The 27,877-nt window shown below is 34.4% G+C and overlaps 1 protein-coding gene across 1 annotated transcript in view; it reads left to right on the forward strand.

Annotated features, from left to right (window-relative positions):
* The window catches only part of CD96 (CD96 molecule), a 121,675-nt gene that overhangs the window by 24,250 nt on the left and 69,548 nt on the right, over positions 1 to 27,877 (forward strand). Inside the window, exons 4-5 of the mRNA XM_031959641.1 lie at positions 472 to 661; positions 10,499 to 10,554. Coding sequence (XP_031815501.1) covers positions 472 to 661; positions 10,499 to 10,554 — 246 coding nt within the window. The remainder of the gene's footprint in view (positions 1 to 471; positions 662 to 10,498; positions 10,555 to 27,877) is intronic.

Raw genomic sequence — 27,877 nt, forward strand, 5'->3', positions numbered from 1 at the left:
GGATCTTTGGGTGGGGATTCAGAGTAGAGAAAATACTCATACTGGGGTTCCCCTGGGCCATAAGTCATGCAATAGTGACTGCTATGATTAACTAAACAGTAATAGAGACAGGGTTCTGCTATTTTCCTGGGCTAAATATGAGAGGAAAGTCACCCTTTGAGGGAGAGGAGCTGAGAGAGTGACTTGGGAAAGTCATTATAAAAGGAGAAGTAGCAGAGACTACCAAAAGGTAGGGAGAAAAGAATATAAGTGATTGGGAGCTCTGACAACTAATATAACAATCATGCCAACATTATTTATGAACTTAGATGAACTCCTTTGATTTGATAAATACTAACGGAGGGCAAAGATGGCTACATTTTTGTATTTATATCCCTAGAAGTCTAGCATGATAGCTGACAAATATCACCTCAATCAATGCTTGGTGATTGATTGATAACTGAAAATCAAATCTAATGATATTTTTAACAGGAGAAAAATGGAAAGCAAGAAACTCTTATCCAAAACAGCACCTTTCTAAAGAACAGAAGCATCCTACTAAAAGACCATGAACTCTATCTGCCATCAGTTGAAACCTTTGATGATGACAGAAAGTTTTCCTGTCACATTATAATGCAATCTGGCAAAATCCTGAAGAATGTCACCAGAATTAAAGTTTTTGGTAAGAACTTTCTGATGCTCTTTTCAATAACACTGGTATTTTCAGGGGGATCTCCTGCATTTAACTTTGCCTTGCATTGTAGAGGGCAAGAACTGATTCTGAGTAGTAGCATCAAAAACTATTTTTCTCATACTCTCTATAATAATAATAGCAACAACAAACTCAGTTAACAAAATAAATAAGATAAAAAGCTGCACTGTTAACTTGTTAGCCACCTGATGACCAATGGCTCATTTTAACTCCATCCCCGCCCCCAATAGTACTGGAAATCACTTTTATTGTAATTGCTAAAAACCTAATCATATGGTATTACTTCCCAGAGCACTAAGGCATAGCAGTAGAAAGACAAGTGATGTACCTCCCTTTATCCCCAGCCTCTAGTAGCCTTTGCAGGACCAATTCCAGATATGCTAGAATCAATAAGCTCTTCCAAGAAAGTGACCTGTCAAGATTCTCATTTTATCATCTCTTGAGTCTTAGGAGTTTTGTAACTCAACTATAACCATTCATTGTAGCCTGACTTAAAATGCAAAAATTCAGCAAAAACAATTTCGGAAGACAAGGAGGAAATTTTGTTTGTGTTACTCAGTGATGCAAAGAAAATTTAAATAAACAGAAGTCCTTAGTTTTGATTTCTCTCCATGCCTATGTTAACAAAAATGAATTTTTAAATGTGAATGTTGGGAGACAGAGTAGAGGGAAAAGTGAAACAATAATCTGAAATATAATTTTAAAATATTGAGAAAGAAATGAAAATCTGAGTCTGTAATGGCAAATATTAGAGAGCTGTTGTTTTCTTTTGATCCTATGTGTAACAGAGCTGACCAAAACATTTATTTAGAATCTTAGTCATTTCTTATTATATATTCCCAAGGTGGTGCAATAGATAGAGTGATGGGCTTGGAGACAGGAAGACTTAGCTTCCTGAATTCAAATCTGACCTTAGACATTTTATTAGCTATGTGACTTTAGGCAAGTCACTTTACCTTGTTTGCCTCAGTTTCTTCATCTGTAAAAATGAATTGGAGAAAATAGCAAACCATTCCAGTAACTTTGCCAAGAAAATCTCATATGGGGTCATGAAGAATAAGAATGACTGAAAAACAATTGAACAACAAAAAAGGAAAAAACAATTACAGATTTAGAAGGGGTGTTGGTCAGGTGAGTTGTAGTTATATCTCAAATTACTTAACCTTTGTTCAGAGCAGTGACTAGGATGTGAAAGCTAAGACTTTGTCCCAGGCAAGAAATATATAGAATGCTGACATCATCCTGCTTACCATGACTCTAATATTAGTGGTTCTGATTTTGTCCCTCATCACCTTCTTCCCTATTCTTTCATCTCTGATCCTCTTGTTGTATTTCTTCCCTTTGACTGCTGCACTTTCAAAAAATGTGAAAACTTTAGACTGTTCCAGAATACCTTTTCTTCTCTGATGCCCTTCATACTACCATTTGCCTTAGATAAGAACAAAATAAAAATAAAAACTGTACATTCCCATAAAATAAACACACACACACACACACACACACACACACACACCTTTTTTTTCTTCCTCACTTTATCTCAAATCATTGATTTAAGAATAGTGTCATGTGTCAGACCTTTGAGGCACTACAAAGTATTGTGTTGTGTTTTTTAAGCAAGAAACAAAATGTATCCAGAATTGATAGCATTTCAAAAGTCTAACAGACTCCTGAAATGAAGTTTACCCTAATACAATGTTCTCTGAATTTTTGCACCACTGTCTCGGCTGTGTGAACAAGATACTCCATATCTTGGCTCCAGACATTTTCTCTGCCTGTCTTCTATGCCTGAAATGTTCTCCCTCATCTACTTCAACTACTGATTTCTTTGGTTTCCTTTTAAGTCCCAACTAAAATTTTATCTTCTATAAGAAGCCTTCCCCAACCCTTTCTAATTCTGGGACCTTCCCTCTGTTAATTATTTCCTATTTATCTTGTATAGAGGTTTCTTTGTATATATTTGTTTGCATTGTTGTCTTCCCATTAGATTGTAAGCTCCTTGAAGGGAGGTCCTGTCTTTTTTAACCTCTTTTTTGTATCCTCAGCATTTAATACAGTGCCTGGCACATGTTGTTGTCAATCATTCTGTCATGACCAATTTTTCATAACCCATAGACTATATTATGCCAATAGTATTTGTGGGATTTTCTTGACCAAGATCCTGGAATAGTTTGCCATTTCTTTCTCCAGCCTATTTTAAAAGATGAGAAGACTGAGTCAAAAAGAGATTATATTCCTTTACTAGTGACACAGATCTAGTGTCTGAGACCAGATCTGAAATCAAGTTTTCTTGACTCCAGGCCTAGCTCTCCATCTACTGAGTCACCTAGGTGCTTTTTAGCACATAGTTGGTGTTTAATAAATGTTTATGCATTAGTTGACTTATATGCTTAGAGATCAAGTTCTTTTTTGTCTCTGTCCTTCATTAACCCTAAAAAAAAAAGAAATCTAAATCACTGGGCAAATTATTTCAATTCAGTGCCTACTTTTGTAAAAGGAGGATGTAGACTAAATTAATTCTGAGCTTCTTCCAGTTCTTAATCTATACTCTAGTGATTCACTAAAGATTAGGGGGACAGTCTAATTCTCTCCAACTGGCCTGATCTAGAGAAAACCTTGATTCCTTGTACAAAGTGACCTAATGCATTAAAATAGTGACCTAATGCATTAAAATAATTCTGAAAATTTCCTCCTATCGACTCTTACTATCTCTAAAACTCTAATCTTTACTCATGCCTTACCTTGTCTTTTACCAAGCTTTGGTTGATTTCAACAGTACAGCCTCCTGAGATTGCGATCTTCAGCTTAGAAGTGAGAGACAAAGAGGTCCATCAGTCCTCTTGCAACAATTTCATTGACATCACTGCACATTGTGTATCTTGATTCAAGAGTCTAGCCTCTCAGACTTTGAAAGGGAGTTAGCTGTCTATCACAGGTCCAGCCCTTAAGTTCAAAACAAAGTCAGCCTTACCCCAGCAACAGTCTACATCACTGATGAACCTGATCCCTTTTAGCTTTGTACAATGGTTTCATTTGTAGGCCTTTGGTCCTTCAATTCAGGCAACATGTTTTGCTAAAAGCATATTCAGGGATAGGCCCCTCTCTCATATCTCTTTGAACTAAATACTAGTATTAATCTCTATATCAGCTGCACTCAGGCAAATTAATACTTGACTATGTAAAATATCTCCATATGGCACCAGACAGTATCTACTTCATTTTTTAAAATGTCCTGACTCTCATGACTGAAATAATTCTGTTATCTCTTATCTTGTCTCGAGTCATATCTGATCCAAGAAATGATCCTTGGAATTTTGATGTTTCCAGGTCTGTTTCAATAAGGTTTTTTTTTTTTAAATTCACTCTGGAATAAACTTGAGAGTTGTCACATAGATTAAACCAGAGTTCTTAACCTGGGATCTGGGAACTTATAATAGATAAAGACACAGATAACTATAGAGATAACTACAGTTATGTATTATAGAGATAAGGATTTTTACAAAATTTATATTTCAAATCTGTATTTTGCTATTTTTATTTCAATATAATTAATTTCCTTTTTTCATCCTAAATACATTTTTTTTTATTTAATAGCCTTTTATTTACAGGTTATATGTATGGGTAACTTTACAGCATTAACAATTGCCAAACCTCTTATTCCAATTTTTCACCTCTTACCCCCCACCCCTCCCCCAGATGGCAGGATGACCAGTAGATGTTAAATATATTTAAATGTAAATTAGATACACAATAAGTATACATGACCAAACCGTTATTTTGCTGTACAAAAAGGATCAGACTCTGAAATATTGTACAATTAGCTTGTGAAGGAAATCAAAAATGCAGGTGGGCATAAATATGGGGATTGGGAATTCAATGTAGTTATCTCCCAGAGTTCTTTTTCTGGGTGTAGCTGGTTCAGTTCATTACTGCTCCATTGGAAATGATTTGGTTGATCTCGTTGCTGAGGATGGCCAGGTCCATCAGAACTGGTCATCATATAGTATTGTTGTTGAAGTATATAATGATCTCCTGGTCCTGCTCATTTCACTCAGCATCAGTTCATGTAAGTCTCTCCAGGCCTTTCTGAAATCATCCTGTTGGTCATTTCTTACAGAACAATAATATTCCATAATATATATATATATATACCACAATTTATTCAGCCATTCTCCAACTGATGGGCATCCACTCAGTTTCCAGTTTCTAGCCACTACAAAGAGGGCTGCCACAAACATTCGTGCACATATAGGTACCTTTCCCTTCTTTATGATCTCTTCAGGATATAAGCCTAGCAGTAACACTGCTGGATCAAAGGGTATGCACAGTTTGATAACTTTTTGAGCATAGTTCCAAACTACTCTCCAGAATGGTTGGATTTGTTCACAACTGCACCAACAATGCATCAATGTCCCAGTTTTCCCGCATCCCCTCCAACAATCATCATTATTTTTTCCTGTCATCTTAGCCATTCTGACAGGTGTGCTAAATACATTTTTTTATACATTAAAGGACCCAAGAAGGGATCCATAAGTTTCACCAGAGGACCAAATGGGATCCATGATACAAAAATATTTAAGAACTTTTCCTGTAAATTGAGCTATACTCCTTGAGACTTCCAAGTTATAATGGAGTTAGACTCTTCCATAAGGTCTAAAATCAAGCCAGTCCCCCATACTCCTAAAGATGAGAGGGATTCAAGCCAATCTAATCCTTCTTATTTAGTGAAAGCTAATCTGAACCAGAACTAGATTCCTAATTCTCATCATTAACTATAAGAACCAGAATTGGGTCCATACCAAACATAATCACATAGCTATTTGCTTATAGAAAGTTTAAATGAAATCTCCTCTGTCATTTGCCCTAGGAACATCTGCTTTTCTGTAGGACAGATCCTATAGGACTTCTTTCAATTAACTACATTTTAACATTTTGTATTCTGTGGTCTTTTAGTAAATGGTTTCCATTATTTTCAAAGATGTTTTAAGGTTTGGTTTTCTATAATTTGTATTTGTTATTAATGCTATTATTTTTGCCAATTGTGGTGATGATTATATATTCAGATTTTCTCACCAAAGCCTCCTTGGTTCATATTTTCAAAATGCTTGGTTGGGACCAGGAGTACATTCTAAAAGTGAAGAATATACCCACAAATACATATACACATACACATACATGCCAAACACCTATACACATATTAAGTACTTTTATAGTTATTATTTCATTTGATCTTTACAGTATTACTGAGAGGTAGGTGTTTTATTATACACATTTTATAGCTAATTAAACTAAGAAAAACAGAAATTTAGTGATTTGCCCAGGATCATCACACAGCTAGTGTCAGAGTTTGAACTCAATAGATAGCTGCTTCCTATACACATATGTTCATTGGATATATATATGTGTGTGTGTGTGTGTGTGAATGTGCATGTGTGCACACATATATACATGCATGAACACAAACGTGTGTGTTTGTTTATATACACATGTGTGTTTTATGTTAAAAAGATTTTTTTTTGTTTGGGCCTTTACCTGATAGGTCAAAGCAGAGAACAAAGAGAATTAAATGGAGTATATTAGGGTATGTCAACGTAGCAACACATTGATTTGTTGGTCACTGGAGATCATCAATGGCTCCAAGGTGGGCTTAACTTTTATTGATAACTTTTATAATGAGATAAAGACAATTCAGATTGTTCCACGTCATCAAAAGAGGATGAGGCTTTAAACCTCAATCCCTTCTCAAAGCAGGAATATATGACAACTTCCAGATACAAACAAACAGGTAAGGGGTGACATGGCTCCATAACCAATGCCAGGAAATACAAACCTGCAGCTTGCATGATGCCTTCCCCAACACTGATTGACTAATATCCAGGAACAATGGGTCCTTGAGTCAGCATAATATCTATCTATTTATTTATATGTATATATGTACATGCACAAATGTATAGGTATATTGCATATATGTGTATTTATGTACATACATATATGTATGTATATATACATATTGTGTTATGAATGTATATACATTTCATACAGAATTCATCTTTTCAAACATTAATGTAAACTATGGTCTTGGATCCTTAGGGTTCACTTTCTGACTGAACTTAAAGTCTAATTAGAAATTGGGTTGGGAATGGAATATGTCTCTAAGAGTCAATAAGAACCATAATTAAGAAATTTACTTAACATCTCTAGGCCTTAGTGGTCTGATCTTTAAAACTAAATGTTGGATGACATCAGGAATAAAGCCTTTGATCTGTGAATTTCTTCCTTTTACAATTGTATATTGGTTTTCTTTATAAACTTAGATGTTTTGCTTCATGCATTTAAAAACATTATTCTGAATAGGTGTCCAAAAATGTACCAGTCAATTTGACTAATATTTATTGAGCACTTGCTATGTGCCAAGCACTGTACTAGGCTGGGAGCATAAATACAAATAGAATGACATTCTTTAAATACAAAGAACTTCTATTGTAATGGAAAAAGATAATGCATAAATAGAAGCTGAAAAAAGACAAAAGATATAAGGAGAAAGGTCATGATATAGGAAGAATGGAATATAGTCTGGAGATAAGTAATACATGACTAGGCAACCTCTGACAAAGGGGACTCTGGGAAAAACAATCAGCAAGAAAGGAGAGACCACTTAGGTGCCAGAATGCCAGAGATGCTTTTGACATGCAAAATGTTGACTCCTGAACTTGGTCATCTTTATCTCTTGTAGATTTAGAATTCCACGATTATTTGTATCATGAATATCATTGAACTAGTACTCCAGCTCAAGATTCATCTTTCCAGTGCTGAGATCTCAGAAAAATCTCTTTCCTTCCCACCACCGTTACTATTTAGAATCTATGTTCCCTTCTCCCTTCTCTTACTTTTTCCTACAATTGTCAAAGCTTCTGTTGTTTGTCTTGCCTCTGTTAGCTGAGAACAAAAGATTTTAAACTGAAATAATTTAGAAGTAAGGTCATCCAGCAGAGCAGAAACATGAAAAATGGTGACCCACTGTTCTCAAAGTATGTAGGTTACACATTATATAGGATTCAAACAAAGTAACAAGAATAGTGAATCAGCCAACACACAGGCTGTTTTCAGATAAAACACATGAGTTGCTCAAGATGTATAATGGATAAAAATACTTTATGTTCCTTGTATCAATCTTCAGTTCTGACTGGGTTTCTGCTCAGCATAATCTAGGTCCTGAGTTAAGCATTAAGCAAGTCTGATCTCTAAGCAAAGAAAGTTTGTAACAACCTTTTTGTAGTAGCAAGGAACTGGAAACTGAGTGGGTGCTCATCAGTTGGAGAATAGTTATGGTATATGAATGTTATGGAATATTATTGTTTTGTAAGAAATGATCAACAGGATACTTTCAGAGAAGACTGGAGAGACTTATATGAAATTATGCTAAGTGAAATGAGCAGAACCAGGAGATTATTGTACACAATCTCAACAAGATTATATGATGATTAATTCTGATGGACGTGGCTCTTTTCAACAGTGAGGTGAATCAGACCAGTTCTAATGGTCTTGTGATGGAGAGAGCCATCTACACCCAGAGACAGGACTGTGGGAACTGAGTGTGGATCACAACACAGTATTTACACTTTTTTGTTGCTGTTTGCTTGCATTACTTGCTGCCTAGGGGTAAGAGAAAGGGAGGGAGAAAAAATTTGGAACACAAGGAACACAAGGAACACAAGAGTGAATGTTAAAAACTATGTATGTGTTTTGAAAATAAAAAGTTGGGTTTTTTTAAAGGAATATTTTCTTCCAAAAATATTATCACAAATATACTACCTTATATCCAGAATGCAAAAGAGACTTGATCTCATTCACCCCTTATATCTCTTTAGTTTCTAGGAAAGGGAGGGGGACTAGTTCCATAATTTAACATAGTTCCCAAACAACAAAGTTCCAGTTCCAAGTCCAAAACCTCCCTTGTGCATGAATCCCAGGCACTCTGACTTCTTAGGGCTTCCATGCTGGGCTGGTTATACTACCCCACCTGTAATCCTGTTTCCAAGGTTGTATAAAGTTGTATAAGGGTCTAGCCTCTGGAATCTGAAACTGGGGCAAACTCCATAGAGGAGAAACTTCAGGCCCATTTCTCAGAGATTTTTTTCTTTTAAAAATTATGTAATGGTTATGATAGAATTCCACTGTGCTATAAGAAATGATGAACTCTATGATTTTAGAAAAACATGGAAGAACTAACATGAAATAATGAGGAGCAAAATAAGCAGAACCAAGAGAATATTGTAAACATTAATAGAAATAATTTTTAAAGAAAAACTTTGAGCAAATAAGTCATTTTGACTGTTATAAATATGCAAATTAACTATAAAGGATATATAAAAACATTATCTGCATCCAGAGAAAGAACTGATAAATAGAAGCATATGTAGAATAATTTTACATATTTCCACTTATTTGTGTCTAATGGTAAGGGGAAGAAAAAAAGGAAAAGGGGGAAAAAAGTTTACATAATTTTATTATATATTTAAAAGAAATAACAACTTTTACATAATAGACTTGCAATTTCATGTGTAATCATCTTTTTATTATGCTATGTTATATAAATGCTTATTTTACTCCATAACTTAAAAATAAAATAATTGAGAGCAAAAAAACAGAGGGAAGAAAATTCCATTCCTTCTTACCAGTTCAGTTCACTGAGCCCATGCTGGGTTTAGATTTAAGGCTAATGCATTGGATTTAAGTGAAGGATGGCTGTGCAAAATCACCAGTCTAACTTTGTCTTCTGGAGCCATCTAGATCCAATGGCAAGATATAGATCAGGATGATTGCAGATGGTCCTGGATGTAGTGGGAGGCCTTGGACTTATTTATCCCATGACAAGGCACTGGAGGAAGAGTTTAGTAGAGAACAGAAAACTTAAGTTCTAGATTTTCCAGGACATAAAAAGAAATACACTTATAATGAGACTTTACCAAATAAATATGCCTTGTCAAAACATGTTTCCTAATTTGGTTTTAGACATTGTGGTCACTGTGGGACAAAGCAGCAGGTTAGGGGGTGAATTTATTCAAAAGTAAAAGAAGCAATGAATAAGTATAGTGTAAAGGGGAATTCACTTTCAATGAAATGGTATTTCCATTGACCACACCAGAGGGGAATAATAGTGAGATGACTGAAGAGCAGTTCTATAGGAGTGAAGAGAAGATGGATAAGATGCATTTAGATTGAATGTGATAAGAATTTAAGTGAAGGCAGCAATTAGATTTTAAAAATATTTATGAAGTTAGTATGCTGGATCATTGGGATATAAGACTGAAAAATCATATAGTTTTGCTCTCAGTGAATCTATATTCCATTTATTTTTATCAAACTGAACATTATGACTACTATAGAACTGATTTGTAACAGGAAAAGGCAGGAGAATATGGCAAATAAAGATAGAAGATGTAATGGATCTAGAAGTCAAAGTTAGCATATGTGGGACAGAAAGGAAAAGATCATGAGAAAGGAGGAAAATTAAAAATACCATTTTGGGGGGGGCAAGGGAAATAAAGAAATCCTGAATCCGGGAAATGAAGAGAACACATTGGCTCCTCTCCTTCCCATCATTTTTCAATCTGTGGTCTATAGGGTGCAAGAAGTACTGTCTTACTTTTTTGATTATGTCACAGAAGGAGGAGATGGAGGTATACTCTCTCACACACCACACAAACACACCCACATACACACACAAACATACACACAGAGATCTGGCCCTTGCATGCTGAATAAAGTGATCTTCAGCACAACTAATCATATTTGTATTTTTCTTTCAAGCTAAACCAGAAATCTCTATGAACATGCAGAATAGCTCCACTGATACCTTGGAAGAGGTAAGTAACCTAACAGCTTTTAGAAAATCTTAACCACCACAACAGGCCAAGATTTATGTTCATCAAGAGCATTTTCACCAAAAGATTTGAGTGAATTGTCAATTATCAATTAATTACTTAGAAAGACTTAAAGAGAATTGCTGTGTGGTCACTGTAAGAGGTGAGCCAGACTCCTTCAGATGTTGTTTTCAAAGCTTTGCTGACACCAGGCTGGGCCTGGGCAGGGACTATGTTGCCACAGATCCTCTCTGCTGACCTTCCAAGTCATTTCTGGTGTCTCTAGGCTGAGAGGTCCAGAAACCTCCAGCGCTGCCGCTGATTCAGAAGTCCCTGATGCTGATGCTGGGGCTCAAACTGGACTGGGACTAAGGCTGGGTCTGGGTCTGGATTAGGGGGGTTGGAATAGGTATTGGGGCCAGGAGATGGGGTAGGGTGCACTGGTGTGGTCTACACTTGGACTGCATGCTGGACTCCTATCCTAGTGTCACAGACTTTTTCTGTTGAGTTTCTAAGTCGCATTCAGCTAGAAAAAGTTCTACTTTGTCTTTTTGGATGTTCAGATGCTCTAAAGTTTGTTTAAAGTCATTATTTAAACAAATTTGGATTGTTTGGAGGAGAGGTTAGATAGGTTCCTGCCTTTACTCTATCATCTTGGTTCCATTCCTTCCCATTATTTTTCAATTTATGGTCTGTAGGATGCAAGTAGTACCTTCTTACTCTTTTGATTATGTCATTTGAAAAATAGAAGGGATTATGGGTTTTTTTATTTTTGTTTTAGTATTGTTTTTAGTTTTTGTTTTAGCAATTCAGTATGTCTCAAGAAACAAGATAGTGTAAATACAAAGAGCAAGGGATTTGAAATTAAAAGTTGTGTGCTTAAATCTTTCTTCTACTACTTATAAGAGTTTTGAGCAAGTCTTTCACATCTTTGATGTTCATGTTCTTCCTATAAAAAAAGCAAGTGGATGATGGAGAGAAGACTTGTCCCTTGATAATTTCTAAGGCAATATGATATAATACACTGGGTTTTTTTGTTTGTTTTTGAGGCAATTGGAGTTAAATGATTTGCCCAGGGTCATACAGCTAGAAAGTGTTAAATGTCCAAAATGAGATTTGAACTCAGGTCCTCCTGACTTCAGAACTGGTGCTCTATCCACTGTACCACCTAGCTCCCCCTGTGATTTACTATGTCTTAAAGCTTTCTGGACCTCAGCTTCCCCATTTGTGAAATGAAAGTGTTAAACTAGACAGAATTCCAAATGTGAAATCAAGAAGATGTGGTCTTAAATTAAACCTATGAAATGTAATGGTTTTGTAACTACAGGCCATTCTTAACCACTCAATGCCTCAGACAAACATTTAAGATTATAGTTTATAGATGAGTTGCCAATCTTCATTGGCAATATCTACATCTATAGCTATCTATTCATAATATTTATTGATATATGTGAATATTTTATGGGCTGAACCCAGAATCTGTCATTCTTTACACCAATATAAAAGTAGTAATTAAGCAATGATATTATCATTCTAATAAATTTTTTGGTGATGTCATATTTTACATAATCATAATTTCCTCCAGTCACTTTTCTCCCCCTTTTAAAAAACCAACACATTCAACAAATAATACTTTTGGGGGGAAAAAGAAAGAAAAAATATGAAGATAAAAATATTGTGAAACTCCTTAATATGAGGGGTTTCTGCAAACAACAGAATTCTCTTCATGAATGAAATCAATATGGACCAAGAGAGTTGTTAATATACACATAATATCAATGGTGTATGTTTTATAGGTGAATTAAAATGAAAATAAAATTCTATAATTTTAGATTTTCATCTGTTTCAAACTAGACAGTCCTAAATAATCCAAGCAGGAAAAAAAACCTGCCTAGTCTTTAGAAGAAGGTCAGGTCTTGAGTGACTCATGACATATATTCAATGTTCTGCCCTTTTAAAAAATAAAACAATACATGAATGAAATTCTGAATTTGTGAAATCAGTCAACTAGGAGATAACTTGTACAATAATGAAATGATTCATTGCCTTAGAAAATAATTAATGGTAGGATTACTTGAAATGCAAAAACCTCTAATGTATTTAAAATACACTTGGATCAATTGGTAAAATTTTGCTTTGATTAAATACCTTTTGAGGAACACATTTTGCATTTCATAATGAACCTGCAAAAATATTAGAGTCTAAAGTTGATGACAAGCAATAGGAAATTATACAAACTGACATATATCTTGTAGTCCTATTTCCTGCTAATTGTATTATTATCCCTATAAGACTTCCTATTATTTTCACAGTTTTTTCTTATTTAGTTTCTAGTGATTATGCCTTTGGATGACACCACCTATAGCATCTTACCTGCCTTCCTCCCCCTCCTACCTGGAGCATAATGCAAGGCAAAGAACACAGGCTTGAAAAGTTCAAACCCTGCCTTTGATGCTTACTATCTGGATGATCTTAAACAGTGCAGAGTCCTTGACTGGGCCGCAGTTTCCTCATATGTAAAAAATGTAACTAAATTAGATGACCTCCAAGATCCCACTATAATCTTATGACATCCAAGTTATGATGACTGATAATTATGTACCCAAGCATTCTCTCCAATAGTACCCTTAGAGGTTGCTAGCCTTTTTGATAATGCAGTGGTTAGAGCACAATCCCTCAAATTAGAAAGACCTGATTTCAAATCTTACCTCAGATACTTATACTTGGCCAAGTCATTAAATCTTGTTTGCCTCAGTTTCCTCACTTATAAAAAATGAGCTCGAGAAGGAAGTGGCAAACAGTTCCAGTATCTTTGCCAAGAAAACCCCAAATAGGGTTATAAAGAGTAATACATGACTGAACAACAATATGCTATTTTCAAGTCTTATCTCTTTCTCTCTGCTTTCTAAACTTACCTCTGGGCTGAAGTAATGAGAGCAGGATAAGCCTTAATACTTATTAGGAGCAAGTTTTAAATCTTTTTTAGTTTTGTCCTATTCTTTATGATCCCATTTTATCTTCTTGACAAAGATACTAGTTAGCCATTTCCTTCCCCAGGTCATTTTCGAGACAATTGAAGCAAACAGGGTTAAGTGACTTGCCCAGGGTCACCCACATAAGTGTTTGAGGTAAGATATTAACTCAGGAAGATGAGTCTTCCTAACTCCAGGCCCAGAACTCTATCCATTGTACTCCTTGGGTGCAAGTTAGGTGCCATCATTTCCACAGCACTATCAGAACCAACAAAAAATGCACCCCATGTATATTGCAGTCTATTAGTTCTGGGAAGGCACAGTCCAGAAAAAAATCCCATGTTTTCTTGTCCTTCAGTTATTGTTGGATAGGTTTTGTCACTCCACCTATTTAACTGTCAGGAAAATAAAACAAGGAAGCCATTTGAATTTTAGGCAAATATAGTTATATGATATATGATATAAGATGTGATGTGATGATGATGTGATATGATATGATGTGACATGGCATGATGTAATGCAATGTGATGTCATTTGATAAAATATACAATGTAGATATAATAGATATAGAAGTGACAAGTGACAATTATTCAATATTTCAAATTTGTATTGTCTTTTTTCTATAAAGCATTATACTAGGCACTGAGGGAGGATCAAAAAAAAAATATTAACAGTGTTTCTGCCATAAAGATGGTTACTGACAGAGGAAGCATGGTTCTGTAGAATATACAAGATTGGGATCAAAAAATATGTATTTGAATCCCATCTCTGCTTTTTATTACCTATGTGACCATGAGGAAAACACTGAATCTCTTTAAATATCAGCTTTTGATCTGTGAAAGGACAGCATTAGATCATTGTCCTTTATGGTCCTTCCCAGCTCAAAGTCTCTTGAGCTCTTACAATCTAGTAGAAGGGAGGAGAAGAAAAGGTCACACAATAAAATATTAAGAAAAAATTTCCCCTCCCCTTCCAGGTTCTTATTTCTGTTTTCTCCCTTAAGAATATTTTAATTTTCTTCTATAGAAAGACATTTAAAGTAGATGGGGGGAAGAATCAAAGTCAAATTTAGTAGGAAGTAAACTCCTCCTTTTCCCTCAACCATGAAAAAGAAAATAAAAGAAAATGAATCAAAACTCAGCTTATCTCAGTGGGAAAATGAATAGAAAAACAAAATTATGCCTGAATTCTCTCTCCCTCATATAACTATATAGAACATGCTTCAGGCAAAATTACAAAGGGTAAAATATGGCCACATATTTTACCAAAATAAGGCAATTTACAGGGAGAAAACTGTTTAGAAGAGATGATTCTTAAAAAAGACATATAGATCAAGAATTCAAAGAGAAATGATAATAGTAGAAAGCATATTGGGAAGGAAACAGTTTCAAATGAAAAATTAAAATGAAAATTGTATATCTACAATTTAAAAGTCACTGAATTGAAAAACTAAAATTTTAAAAATGATTTTAATGGCAAATATATGTCTAATATATAGAAAACTTCAGATTAATAATGACAAACTAGTTCCTACAAGATGAATGTATGCCTATTTAGAACTTGCAGTTTCAGTGTTTTACTGATAGTGATATGAAATTTGACCAAATCGGTGGAGCCAAGATGGTGGAGAGCACACACATTTCTTTCTGACCTTCTCCTACACCCCTCAGATTAATTAGCAAATACAGCCTCTAAATTAGCTATGGACAGGCAGAATCCACTAATATTGGGAGTATGACAAATTACCAGCAGAAGATAATTTTGAAGATCACCAGGAAAGGCCAGTGTCAATTGGAAATGGGAGGGAGTCAGCCAAGAGCAAGCAGGCTGAGCACAGATGCTAGCCCAGACAGCACAGAGTCCCAGGGTGGTGTGGACTCTGCAGAATGTTGCAGACTGTGCTGGGCAGAGAATCTATAGGGAGGAATATACAAGAACCTATAGCAGTATTGGCCACTCTGCCCTAGTTGCAAGCCACTAGATCCTCAGAAAAGTTAGAAAACATCCAACACAAAAACAAAAGGTAAATAATGAACCCCAAGATGCCAGAATGTTAGGGGACCTGACCATGCCCATCCAGCACCGGGAGTGACCCAGCACTGACCCAGCACAGCTATGGCAGCTTATAGAGGAAGTTTGGAAAACCTCCCCTGCCCTAAAAGCAGACCTTAATGGGTTTTTGTTTTGTTTTGTTTTTTAATGAGTAAAAAAAAAAAAATGTCTAACCATAGACAGCTTTTATGATGAAAGACAAGAACAGATTTCAAACCCCAAGGAAATAAAATCAGATCACCTCCAGATGAAGCCCTAAAAGGTGATATAAAGTGGACCCCAACACACAAGGCTCTCCTAGATGAAATTAAAAAGGTTCTTAAAAGACAGCTAGAAAATGGGGAAAGGAAATGAAAATTTTGTGAGAGGGTTTGAAAAAAAGCATATAATTCATTAAAAGCTAGATTAAAATAATCTAAATAATCTAAGAATCTAAGTAAAAGAAAACAACTCCCAGAAAAACAGAATTTTTGGAACAGAAAAAGAAAATAACTCTTTAAAAAGCAGAATTTGTGAAGCAGAAAAAGAAAATCACTCCTTAAAAACAGAATTTGTGAAATGGAAAAAATTCCATAGAACAAAACAACTCATTTAAAAATTCAACTGGACAAATACAAAGAAAAATAAAAAAAAAAGTAAAAGAAGAAAATAATTCATATTTATGAAAATAAATTCAGAACTGAACAAATGGAAATGAATGACTTAATGAGACAACAAGAATCAGTCAAGCAAAACTAAAAAAAAAATGAAAAAAATAGAAAAAAGGTAAAATACTTAATTGGGAAAACAACAGACCTGGAAAACAGATTTCAACAGACATCTAAGGATTGTTGGACTCCCTGAAAACCATGATGAAATAAAGAGCCTAGACACTATTTTTCAGGGAATTATCAAAGAGAACTGCTCAGGTGTTATAGAATCAGAAGGTAAAATAACCATGGAAAGAGACACCAAAATTAAAACTCCAAGGAATATTGTGGCTAAATTTCAGAACTATCAGACCAAGGTAAAAATATTGCAAGCAGCTAGAGAGAAACAATTCAAATACCTAGGAGCCACAATAAGGATTATTCAGCACCTAGCAGCTTCCACTTTAAAGTATTGAAGGGCCTGGAATCTGATATTCTAAAAAGTGAAGGAACTTGGAGTGCAGACAGGAATAAATTACCCTGCTAAACTGAGCATTTTCTTTCAGGGAAGAATATGGACATTCAATGAAACTGGTGAATTCCATTCATTTTTGAGGAAAAGACCAGAGCTAAACAAAAAATTTGACCTCCAAATATATAACTCAAGAGAAGAATAAAAAAAAAAAAAAAAGAAAAAGAAAAAAACTTGAGAACTGTATTTCTGTTACGGGTATACATAGAAAATACATGTATAATCTGATTTTTCTGTTGCAATATAAAAAAGAAACTAGAGGTTGAAAGCAGATTATACCAGGAAAAAAAGGAAAAGAGGAGGTAAAATGAGGGAAATTACAGCTCAGGAAGAGATAAAGAAAACCTATTATAATTGAGGGAAAGAAGAGAGGGTGATGAATATTGTGTGGCTCTTACTCTCATCAGATTTGGCTCAGAGAAAGAATATTAGATATATTTAGTTTCGCCAAGAAACTTCTCTCACCCTATAGAAAAGTAGGAGGGAAAGGGGAAAAGGGAAGGGGTAGGCTAAATAGAAAGGAAAGCAGAAATAGTAGGGGAAAGGTATAAGAAAGGGGGAGGGTCTCTAAAGAGGGAGGATTAGTTGAGAAGTAGTGCTCATAAGTAAAATACTGGGGAGAAGGGAAAACGAGAAAGGAAAGAGAAAAGTATAATTTGGGGTTAATAAGATGGCAGGAAATAAAGAATTATTAGTTTTAACTGTAAATGTGAATGGGGTGAACTCTCCTATAAAGGGTAAGTGGATAGCAGACTAGATTAAAAGCCAAAATCCTGCAATATGTTGTTTACAAGAAACACATTTAAAGCAGAGTGATACATAAAGAGTAAATATAAAAGATAAATAGATTCTGGAGCAGAATCTATTGTGCTTCAGATGAAAAAAAAAAAGCAAGGGTAGTCATCCTGATCTCAGATCAAGCAAAAGCAAAAATTGATCTAATTAAAAGAGATAAGGAAGGAAACTATATCTTGCTAAAGGGTAACATAGATAATGAAGCAATATCAATATTAAACATACATGCACCAGGTAGTGTAGCATCTAAATTCCTAAAGGAGAAGTTAAGAGAGTTGCAAGAAGAAATAAACAGCAAAATAATAACAGTGGAAGATTCCAACCTTGCTTTCTCAGAACTAGATAAATCAAACCATAAAATAAATAAGAAAATTAAAAGAAAAACTAGATATGACAGTGCTTTGGAGAAAATTGAATGGAGACAGAAAAGAGTACACTTTCTTCTTGGCAATTTATGGAACCTATACAAAAATTGACCATATATTAAGACATAAATACCTTAAAATCAAATGCAGAAAAGCAGAAATAGTAAATTCATTTTTTTCTGATCACAATGCAATAAAAATTACATTCAATAAAAGATCAGGGTAAAATAGACCAAAAAGTAATTAGAAACAAAATAATCTCATCCTAAAAGAATGAATGTGTAAAACAGCAAATCATAGACACAATCAATAATTTCATCCAAGAGAATGACAATAATGAGACTTCATACCAAAATCTGTGGGTTGCAGACAAAGCAGTAATAAGGGGAAATTTTATATCTCTAGATGCTTATTTAAATAAAATAGAGAAAGAGAAGATCAATGAATTGGGCTTTCAACTAAAAAAGCTAGAAAAAGAACAAATTCCCCCCCAATCAAATACCAAATTAAAATTCTAAAAATAAAAGGAGAGATCAATAGAATTGAAAGTAAAAAAAAAAAACTATTGAATTAATAAATAAAACTAAGAGCTGGTTTTATGAAAAAATAGATAAATCTTTAGTTAATTTGTATAGAAAAAGGAAAGAGGAAAATCAAATTGTTAGTCTCAAAAATGAAACCGGAGAACTTTCCACCAATGAAGAAGAAATTAGAGCAAGTTTATGTCAATAAATTTGGCAACATAAATGAAATGGAGGAAAACCTACAAAAATATAGATTGCCCAAATGAACAGAAGAGGAAATAAATTATTTAAGCAGTCCCATTTTAGGAAAAGGAATAGAACAAGCTATTAATCACCTCTCTAAGAAAAAATCCCCAGGACCAGATGGATTTGCATGTGAATTCTGCCAAACATTTAAAGAACAATTAACCCCAATACTATATAAACTATTTGAAAAAATATGAAGGACTCCTACCAATTTCCTTTTATGACACTGACATCATACTAATACCTAAACCAAGCAGGACAAAACCAGAGGAAGAAAATTATAGACCAGTCTCCCTAGTGAATATTGATGCAAAAATCTTAAATAAAATATTAACAAAGAGATTACAGAAAATCATCCCCAGGATAATACACCTTGACCAAATAGGATTTATACCAGGAATGCAGGGCTGGTTCAATATTAGGAAAATTATTAGCATAATAGACTATATCAATAACCAAATTAACAAAAACCATATGATTATCTCAACAGATGCCAAAAAAGCATTTGATAAAATCCAACACCCATTCCTATTAAAAACACTAGAGAGTATAGGAATAAGTGGAATTTTTCTTTAAACAGTCTGTAGCATCTATTTAAAACCATCAGCAAGCATCATATGTAATGAGGATGAACTGAAACCATTCCCAGTAAGATCAGGAGTGAAACAAAATTGCCCATTATCACCATTACTATTCAATATTGTCTTAGAAATGTTATCTTCAGCAATGAGTTGAGCAAGAGATTAAAGGAATTAGAGTAGGTAAGGAGGAAACCAAATCATCACTTTTTGCAAATGATATGATGGTATACTTAGAGAACTCTAGAGAATCAACTAAAAAAAAATATTAGAAGTAATCCACAACTTTAGAAAACTTGCAGGATACAAAATAAATCCACATAAATCATCAGCATTCTTATACATCACTAACAAAATCCAACAGCAACAGATATAATGAGAAATTACATTTAAAATAACTGTCGAAAGGATAAAATATCTGGGAATCTATCTGCCAAAGGAGGGTCAGGAACTATATGAACAAAACTACAAAAGACTTTCCACACAAATAAAGTCAGATCTAAGCAATTGGAAAAATATCAAGTGCTCTTGGATAGGTCGAACGAATATAATAAAGAGGGCAATACCACCTAAACTAATCTATTTATTCAGTGCTATACCAATTAAACTTTCAAGAAACTATTTTACTGACCTAGAAAAAATAACAATGAAATTCATCTGGAAGAACAAAAGGTCAAGAAGAACATTAGGTCAAGCGACCTAATGAAGAGAAAAGTAAATGAAGGTTGCTTAGCTGTACCAGATCTAAAACTATATTATAAAGCAGAGGTCTTCAAAACCATTTGGTAGTGGCTAAGAAATAGAGAAATTGATCAGTGGAATGGGTTAGGTTCACAGAACAAAATAATCAATGACTATAGCAATCTGTTATTTGACAAACCTAAAGCCTTTTGAGATAAGAATTCACTATTTGACAAAAACTGCTGGGAAAATTGGAAACTAGTATGGCAGAAACAGGCATAGACCCACATCTAACACCATATGCCAACAAGAGAGAAATGGAATCATGATATAAACATAAAGAATGATATTACAAACAAATTAGAAGAACATAGGATAGTTTACCTCTCAAATCTGTGAAGGAGGAAGGAATTTGTGACCAAAGAAGAACTAGAGATCATAATTGATCACAAAATAGATAAATTTGATTATATTTTAAGTTAAAAATGTTTTGTACAAACAAAACTTATGCAGACAAGATTAGAAGGGAAGCAATAAACTGGGAAAATATTTTTACATCCAAAGGTTCTTATAAAATCCTTGTTTCTAAAATATATAGAGAATTGACTAAAATTTATAATTGTTTAAGCCATTCTCCAATTGATAAATGATCAAAGGATATGAACAATTTTTAAATGAAGAAATTGAAACTATTTGTAGTCACATGAAAAGATGCTCCAAAGCACTATTGATCAGAAAAATGCAAATTAAGACAACTCTGAGATGCCACTGTATACTTGCCAGATTGGCTAAGATGATAGGAAATAATAATGACCAATGTTGGAGGGGATGTGGGAAAACTGGGACACTGATACATTGTTGGTGGAACTGTCAATGGATCCAACAATTTTGGAGAGCAGTTTGGAACTATGTCCAAAAAGTTATCAAACTGTATACTTTTTGATCCAGGAATGTTTCTGCTGGAATTATATCCCAAAGAGATCTTAATGTCCACATGTGCAAAAATATTTGTTCAGCCTTCCTTGTAGTGGAAGGAAACTAGAAACCGAATGGATGCCCATCAATTGGAGAATAGCTGAATAAATTATGGTATATGAATGTTGTGGAATATTATTGTTCTGTAAGAAACAACCAGCAGAATGATTTCAGAGAGGCTTGGAGAGACCTACATGAACTGATGCTAAGTGAAATGAACAGAACCAGGAGATCATTGTACACAGCAACAACAAGACTATACAATGATCAATTCTAATGGATGTAGATCTCTTCAACAATGAGAGGTTTCAAACCAATTTCATTTGTTCAGATGAAAAGAGTCATCTATACCCAGAGAGAGAACCATGGGAACAGAGTGTGGAACACAACATAGCATTCTCACTCTCTGTTGTTATTTGCTTGAATTTTGCTTTCTTTCTCAGTTTTTCTTGGGCACCAAGATAAGTGTATAAATATGTGTGTGTGTATGTGTGTGTGTGTGTGTGTGTGTGTGTATATTGGATTTAACATATATTTTAAAATATTTGACATATAATGGACTGCCTGCCAGCTAGGAGAGGGGATGGGGGAAGAAGGGAAAAATTTAGAACAAAAGATTTTGTAAGGGTCAATGTTGAAAAAGCCACCCATGCATATGTTCTGTAAATAAAAAGCTTTAATAAAAAACAGAAAAAGAAAAAAATAAATTAAATATAGGAATTAAGTATTAAATAAGTTTGAGCTTTAACGCTTTCTTAATTGATGGCTGCTTTTAGGCCTACAATGTTTTGTGTTAGTTCCATTATCCTCTAGAAAAGTTTGTCTACTACTCAAAAGAGGGACAACTCTCTTCATGCATATAGATTAAAAATACTGATTTCCTTATGTCACTCTTCAGATTAATAATTTTAATAGTTTTTCAGTACCTACAAGATAAAGTGCAAACTCTTTCTTCTAAGACTTTCAAGATCCATAATCTAATCTCATTCTACCTATCCAACCTTCTCTATCTCTTTTTTCCAATATTGAGGGATGGATTCCAATTAGACCAAACCTCAGCAGTCTGAATCTCAAGTAAAGACAGAGAAATAGCCATGGAAATATAAGGAAATAACTGTATCTTAAACTTTTAATTGAAAAAAAAACCAAAATAATTGATCTTAAAAATTTAATAAAAATTTAATTGATTAAATATCATCAAAAAACAAACAAATAGAAGAAAGACAGTGCATATGCTATAGAGACTGGGTAACCTAGTTTTCAATCTGTTCTTCACACTTATTAAGATTTTGGGGAAGGTATCTATTAGTTTCTCTGAGGCTCACTTTCCTCATTTTTGAAACAAAGTAGTTACACTAGATCAATCAATTCATTTCTATCATCAAGCATTTATTAAGTGTCTACAATATTGTCACCACCATATTAGATGCTAGGGATTCAATAGTTGTGGAGATTAAAACTACAATACTACAATAAAACTACAATAAAAGAGACTGACGCCAAAATCAGAGCCAATGGTACTTTATTAAAGGATCCATGGTCCCATCTGATGAAGTAGATCTCAGATTTTCCTCATGATCTGAAATGCCTGCATCTTCCTGTACCTTATATTTATGGAGTTTGATACCCAAAATGCAAAAGAAGCATGGTGACATACATATTCTCATTGCTTGAAAAATTTTGCTTTTAGGGGCCAAAAATAACATAGTAAGGTCATGGGTTGGATTAAGAATGGAATATCTCTGCTGAATAAGTGTTCAGAAGATATTTGAGATTCTCAAATTAGGCAGGAAGAGATGATACAAGTTATACACTTCAAGAACATATTGAGGAGAAATTTCCATACTATGACATCACCCATACTTGGATTGGTCATGGAATTTGAGCAAAACAGGATAGAGCATTCTTTGTCAGCATTCTTATTGTTGCACAATAAGCTCCACACCTGGTAACAAGTAATGAACATTACATTAAAGTTTGAGTTCTATTATAGGTCCCTTCTATTAGAATCCATATTCTGATGTGACATACAAAATATGGATACTGTTTATTCTTATACCTATTATTAAATTATTAAAATAATTCCTAACAATCATTACCTTTTATAAAATCATAATGAACTGACTAATACTGATCAGAGTTTGAGTAGGAGTCCTTAAAGAATCATTTCCTTCATGGAAAAAAGTGAAATAACTTTCCCTTAAGATACTTGAAGATAGATCCTATATTCTGAAATTAGGTGAGAGGAGTACAGTAGCAATATACATTCATGTAATTATATACAAAATAAATACAAGGCAATTATGGAGGAGAAGATATCAGGGGAAAGTTAAGTGCCGTAATTGTTAGAGTATTGGGCCTGGAGTTAGGAATATTTGAGTTCAAATCCATCTTCAGACACATACTAGGTTTGTGATCCTGGACAAATCATTTTATCCCTATTTGCCTCAGTTCCTCATCTATAAAATGGGGACACAATGAAGAAAGAAAGTTTTGTAAATCACTCTAGCATCTTTGCCAAGAAAACCTCATGGACAAGTCAATGGGATCATGAAGAGTTGGATTTGACTGAATGACAGATCAACAATGACATTAGTATCTGAGAAAATATGTAAATTTGTATTGTAGCAGTATTGTAATTAAGCTTTGAAAGAAACTAGAAATTATTAAAAGCAAAATTATGGGGAGAGGACATTCCCAGGTGGAGTATACATGAAGACCATCAAGAAAACCAGTTTAAGTTGTATAACTTGGGGGTGGGTGGTGGTGGGGGTGGGGGTGAATTATATATCAAGACTAGAAAGGTAGGTTGGAATAATTTTGTGAAGGAATTTAAATTCCTAAAGAGGAAATTTTTTTGTCTAATCCTAGTAGTATAGGAAGCCATGAGACTTTATTAAGAAGGGATAAAAAGTGACATGGTGAGAAAGGAGACCACTTATCATACTTCTCTAACCTCCAGAGTACCAAATATAGTATTTATTAAAATAGCTATTGAATATGTGAGTGAATGAATGAATGACCCAAGCTTCTGTGCAAGATATTGGTTTACTTCAGTCTGAGTGGATATATGTAGTTATTTATCTTTTCAGAGTTGGGCATGGTTTCCCCTTAGGTTTGGATCACATAACATGTTCTTAAATTGTACACAAAGCTCAATTTGCCTTGTTCTGATCGAACCAAAAATCACATCATTTAAAAAAATTCATAAGAAAACTAACCTCAGCTTGAAATTCTTTTTTTCTGCAACTTGTCATTTTGAGGAAGGCAGAGAAGAGAGCAAAGTGGTAGCTATACTAACAGGGTATTGGGCAACTTTACTTTGGATTCATTTGTGACCTGTTTCCTGGCAATCTCAAAGAAGCAGGAGAATTCATTCTAAAAGAAAATCCAGAAACCTCAAATCTGACCATCCCCAAATCTTTCATATCACTTCTTTATTTTATTTCTAAAATTTTATTTTAATGTAAGAAGGAAGGAAAGAAGGAAAGAAAGATGGAAGGAAAGAAGGAAAGAAGGAAGGAAGGGAGGGAGGGAGGGAGGAAGGGAGAGAAGGAGGAAAGGAAAGAAGGAGGGAAGGAGGGTAGGAGGGAAAGAAGAAAGAAGGAAAGGAGGGAAGGGAGGAAGGGAGGAAGGGGGGAAGGGAGAAGGGAAGGAATTTAAAAAATTAAAAATCCTATGTAATCATGAGTAGAATTTGCATTGATCAGAATTCTTAAAGTTTCCAAAGTTATTTGTCTTTAAAATGTTGTCATCAGAAATTGTTCTCCTGGTTCTGTTCACTTCATTCTTCATAGAAGTCTTCTCAAATTTCCGTGAAATGACTCTTTTTTCATTTCTTGGGGCATACCTACAACATTTATACCCCAAACAATGAATATCATCTTGGAATCTAATTCTTTGCCACTATAAAAAGAGCTCCTATAAATATTTTTGTACATGTAGGTCTTTTTGCTCTGTCTCTGATTTCTTTGAGCTATAAGCCTAGCAATAGCTATACTTGTTCAATACCTAGGAATAGTTTAATCACTTTGAGGGCATAATTCCATGTGAATAGGGCTATTGATAGTTGGACTTTCTTTCTCAATACCTTGCTTTGGTCATCACTGTTCATTTCTCTCTCCCTTGCTTTCAGTCATTATCCTGCCATATCATCTTTTTGTTTAATTCAGAAGAAAGAAGCAAAAGCTATCCCCATTCTGTCTAGTTTTCTCCTGATGCATTATAGTCTCTCAACAATGAATTTGAGGTAGAAAAAGTTGGTATAGTAGGTAAGGGAGGAAGAACGTCCATCTAGTAAGATTATCAATAAGCATTTATTAAATAAACAAATTCAATTTAATTCAATTCAAAAATCAACACTATTAAATATTTTTAAGTGCAAAGCAATTTGCATGGAATTGAGATAAACAGATAAAAGTGAAAAAATGTGTTTTCCCCTCTAGGATCTTACTTTCTCTTGGAAGGAATAAAGCAACCTCTGGTATCTAAAGATAAGATAATTTGAAGAGGGAGAATGTATAAAAACTGGGGTGATCAGGAAAGATTTTCAATGGGACCTCAATGGGAGGTGTTATATTAGTCACACTCAGGAGGATCTTAAGAAACAAATAGGAGGAAGGATTTTGTTTCAGGCACAGGAACATTTTATACAAAGGCTAAGAATGACACCAAGTAAACTTATGTCACTGAAATAGAAAGTATGTTAAGGAAAGTGATGTGGAATCAATCTGGAAAGGTTGACTGAATTGAGATGGTAAATGGTTTTACATGTTAAGATGAAGAGTTTGTATTTTCTTCTAGAGAAAATAGTGAGCTCCTGAAGACTTTTGAGTAGGGGAACGACATGACCAGAATTTGTGTTTTATAAAGATTTTTGAAACAGCTGTGTAGAGGAAAAAATGAAAAGCAGAGTGACAGAGCAGGAAAAACAATTAGGTTGACTATGAAACAAAGCTGAAAGTAATGGAGGCCTGAAAAATCTGATGGCTATATGAGTGGGAAGAAGGGGACATATGAACTATGTGATGATTGTTCATTTGACAAGTTGTAGCAAATTGTTATTCATTGAAATGTAGCAGTGGTTTTTCATCTAACAGATGTTTTTGGTCATGGTGGTGGTTGTTTTTTGCCCCTTCACTTGGCTTTTCATTGATTTCTCAAGTCCAAAATAGCTCTTTTTAAATCTCTTAAATAGTAGGCTAAAGGTGAAATATGGGCTTATTCCTTAATTATATTTGGCTTGAGGCATAAGCAATATTAACTTTTTAAAAATGTCTCTGTTATAGTTATCTTGCAGATGCACACACATCTAAGTATATATTCTAATATCTACCCAATAAAAATGCATATAATATATATTTAGACTATATATTTAGGTGGACAGATCTAGACTCTCTCTATACACACCCTCAGTGTATAATCTAAAATATCTCCTCTCCAAAAAATTTAAGCTCTTTGAGATCAGGAACTCATTTTAATTTTTCCTCTGTATCCCTAGCATCTGGAATAGTAACCTTCACATAATAAACCCTTAATATATGTTTGTTCAACTAATTGAATCATCATTTATTTTTATTTATTATTCATATAGTGGATGAAGAGTTTGGATGGTGGAGTAGACTAGTGATGTCAAATTCAAATAGAAATGGAGGACCACTAAGCTGAATATGAGGATTCCTTCAGCTGTATATTGGCTTAGAAAATTCATATTAACATTATTGTTATTCAGTCATGTGTCTTGGTGACCCCATTTAGGATTTTCTTGGCAAAAAAAAACCAGACTGGTTTGCTATTTCCTTCTCCAGGTTAATTTATAGATGAGGAAACTGAGGCAAACAGACTTAATGACTTTACTAGGATCACATAGCTAGTAAGTGTCTGAAGCTAAATTTAAAATTAGATGTTCCTGACTCCAAGTGAGACACAATATCCACTATGCAACTTAGCTTCCCCCAACCTTCCTGTTCAAAGCATTTACAACTTGTATAGGATCAGATAGGGCTTGCATTCCAGCAACATATACTTCAAGAGGCCAGAATTACTTCCTGACTGGCATGAATCATCAGAATAGGACTTCATAGATAGATTGTTAAAGAAAGAAAGAAAAGAAAAGAAAAGAAAAAGAAAGAAAGAGAAAGAGAGAAGGAAGGAAGGAAGGAAGGAAGGAAGGAAGGAAGGAAGGAAGGAAGGAAGGAAGAAAGAAAGAAAGAAAGGAAGGAGAAAGAAAGAAAGAAAGAAAGAAAGAAAGAAAGAAAGAAAGAAAGAAAGAAAGAAAGAAAGAAAGAAAGAAAGAAGGAAGGAAGGAAGGAAGGAAGGAAGGAAAGAAAGAAAGAAAGAAAGAAAGAAAGAAAGAAAGAAAGAAAGAAAGAAAGAAAGAAAGAAAGAAAGAAAGAAAGAAGGAAGGAAAGAAAAGAAAGAAAGAAAAAAGGAAAAGAAAGGGAGGGAGGGAGGGAGGGAGGGAAGGGGAGGGGGAGGAATGAAGGAAAGAAGGAAGGAGGAAGGTAAGAAGGAAGAAAGGAAGGAAGGAAAAAAAGAAGGAAGGAAGGAAGGAGAAAGGAAAAGAAAAGTAGAGATGTTCAGGTCTGTTTGGAAGTTTTGTGGTAAATGTTCACCCTTCATAGACCCAGTACAGAGTGACCTTCTGTCTTTGTTCTTCCAGTGTGTTCTGGATCTGATCTGAGGAGGCTGCATCTGAGGGCAAAGGATGGCATCCCCCCCACCCCCGCCAAGTCCCCGGTGACTTAGTCAAGCCTTCATTTTCTCCTCATTAATCACTATATATTCATGAATGACAAGCACTGAACATAATCTAAAAAACATAATCTTTAGGCAAAGAATTATTTGGCTACTTATAGAGTAAGTCAAATATTTTGTAAGCATTAATGACCTTGTCTCTATTACATAAGTAGCTACTAGGAAAAAAGAACATTAATATGCTAGAAAATAATGAATTCAGAAATTCAGGAGGAACAGAG

Source organism: Sarcophilus harrisii, chromosome 3 (assembly GCF_902635505.1).
Source record: "Sarcophilus harrisii chromosome 3, mSarHar1.11, whole genome shotgun sequence".
In the NCBI taxonomy this organism is placed as follows: Eukaryota; Metazoa; Chordata; class Mammalia; order Dasyuromorphia; family Dasyuridae; genus Sarcophilus; species Sarcophilus harrisii.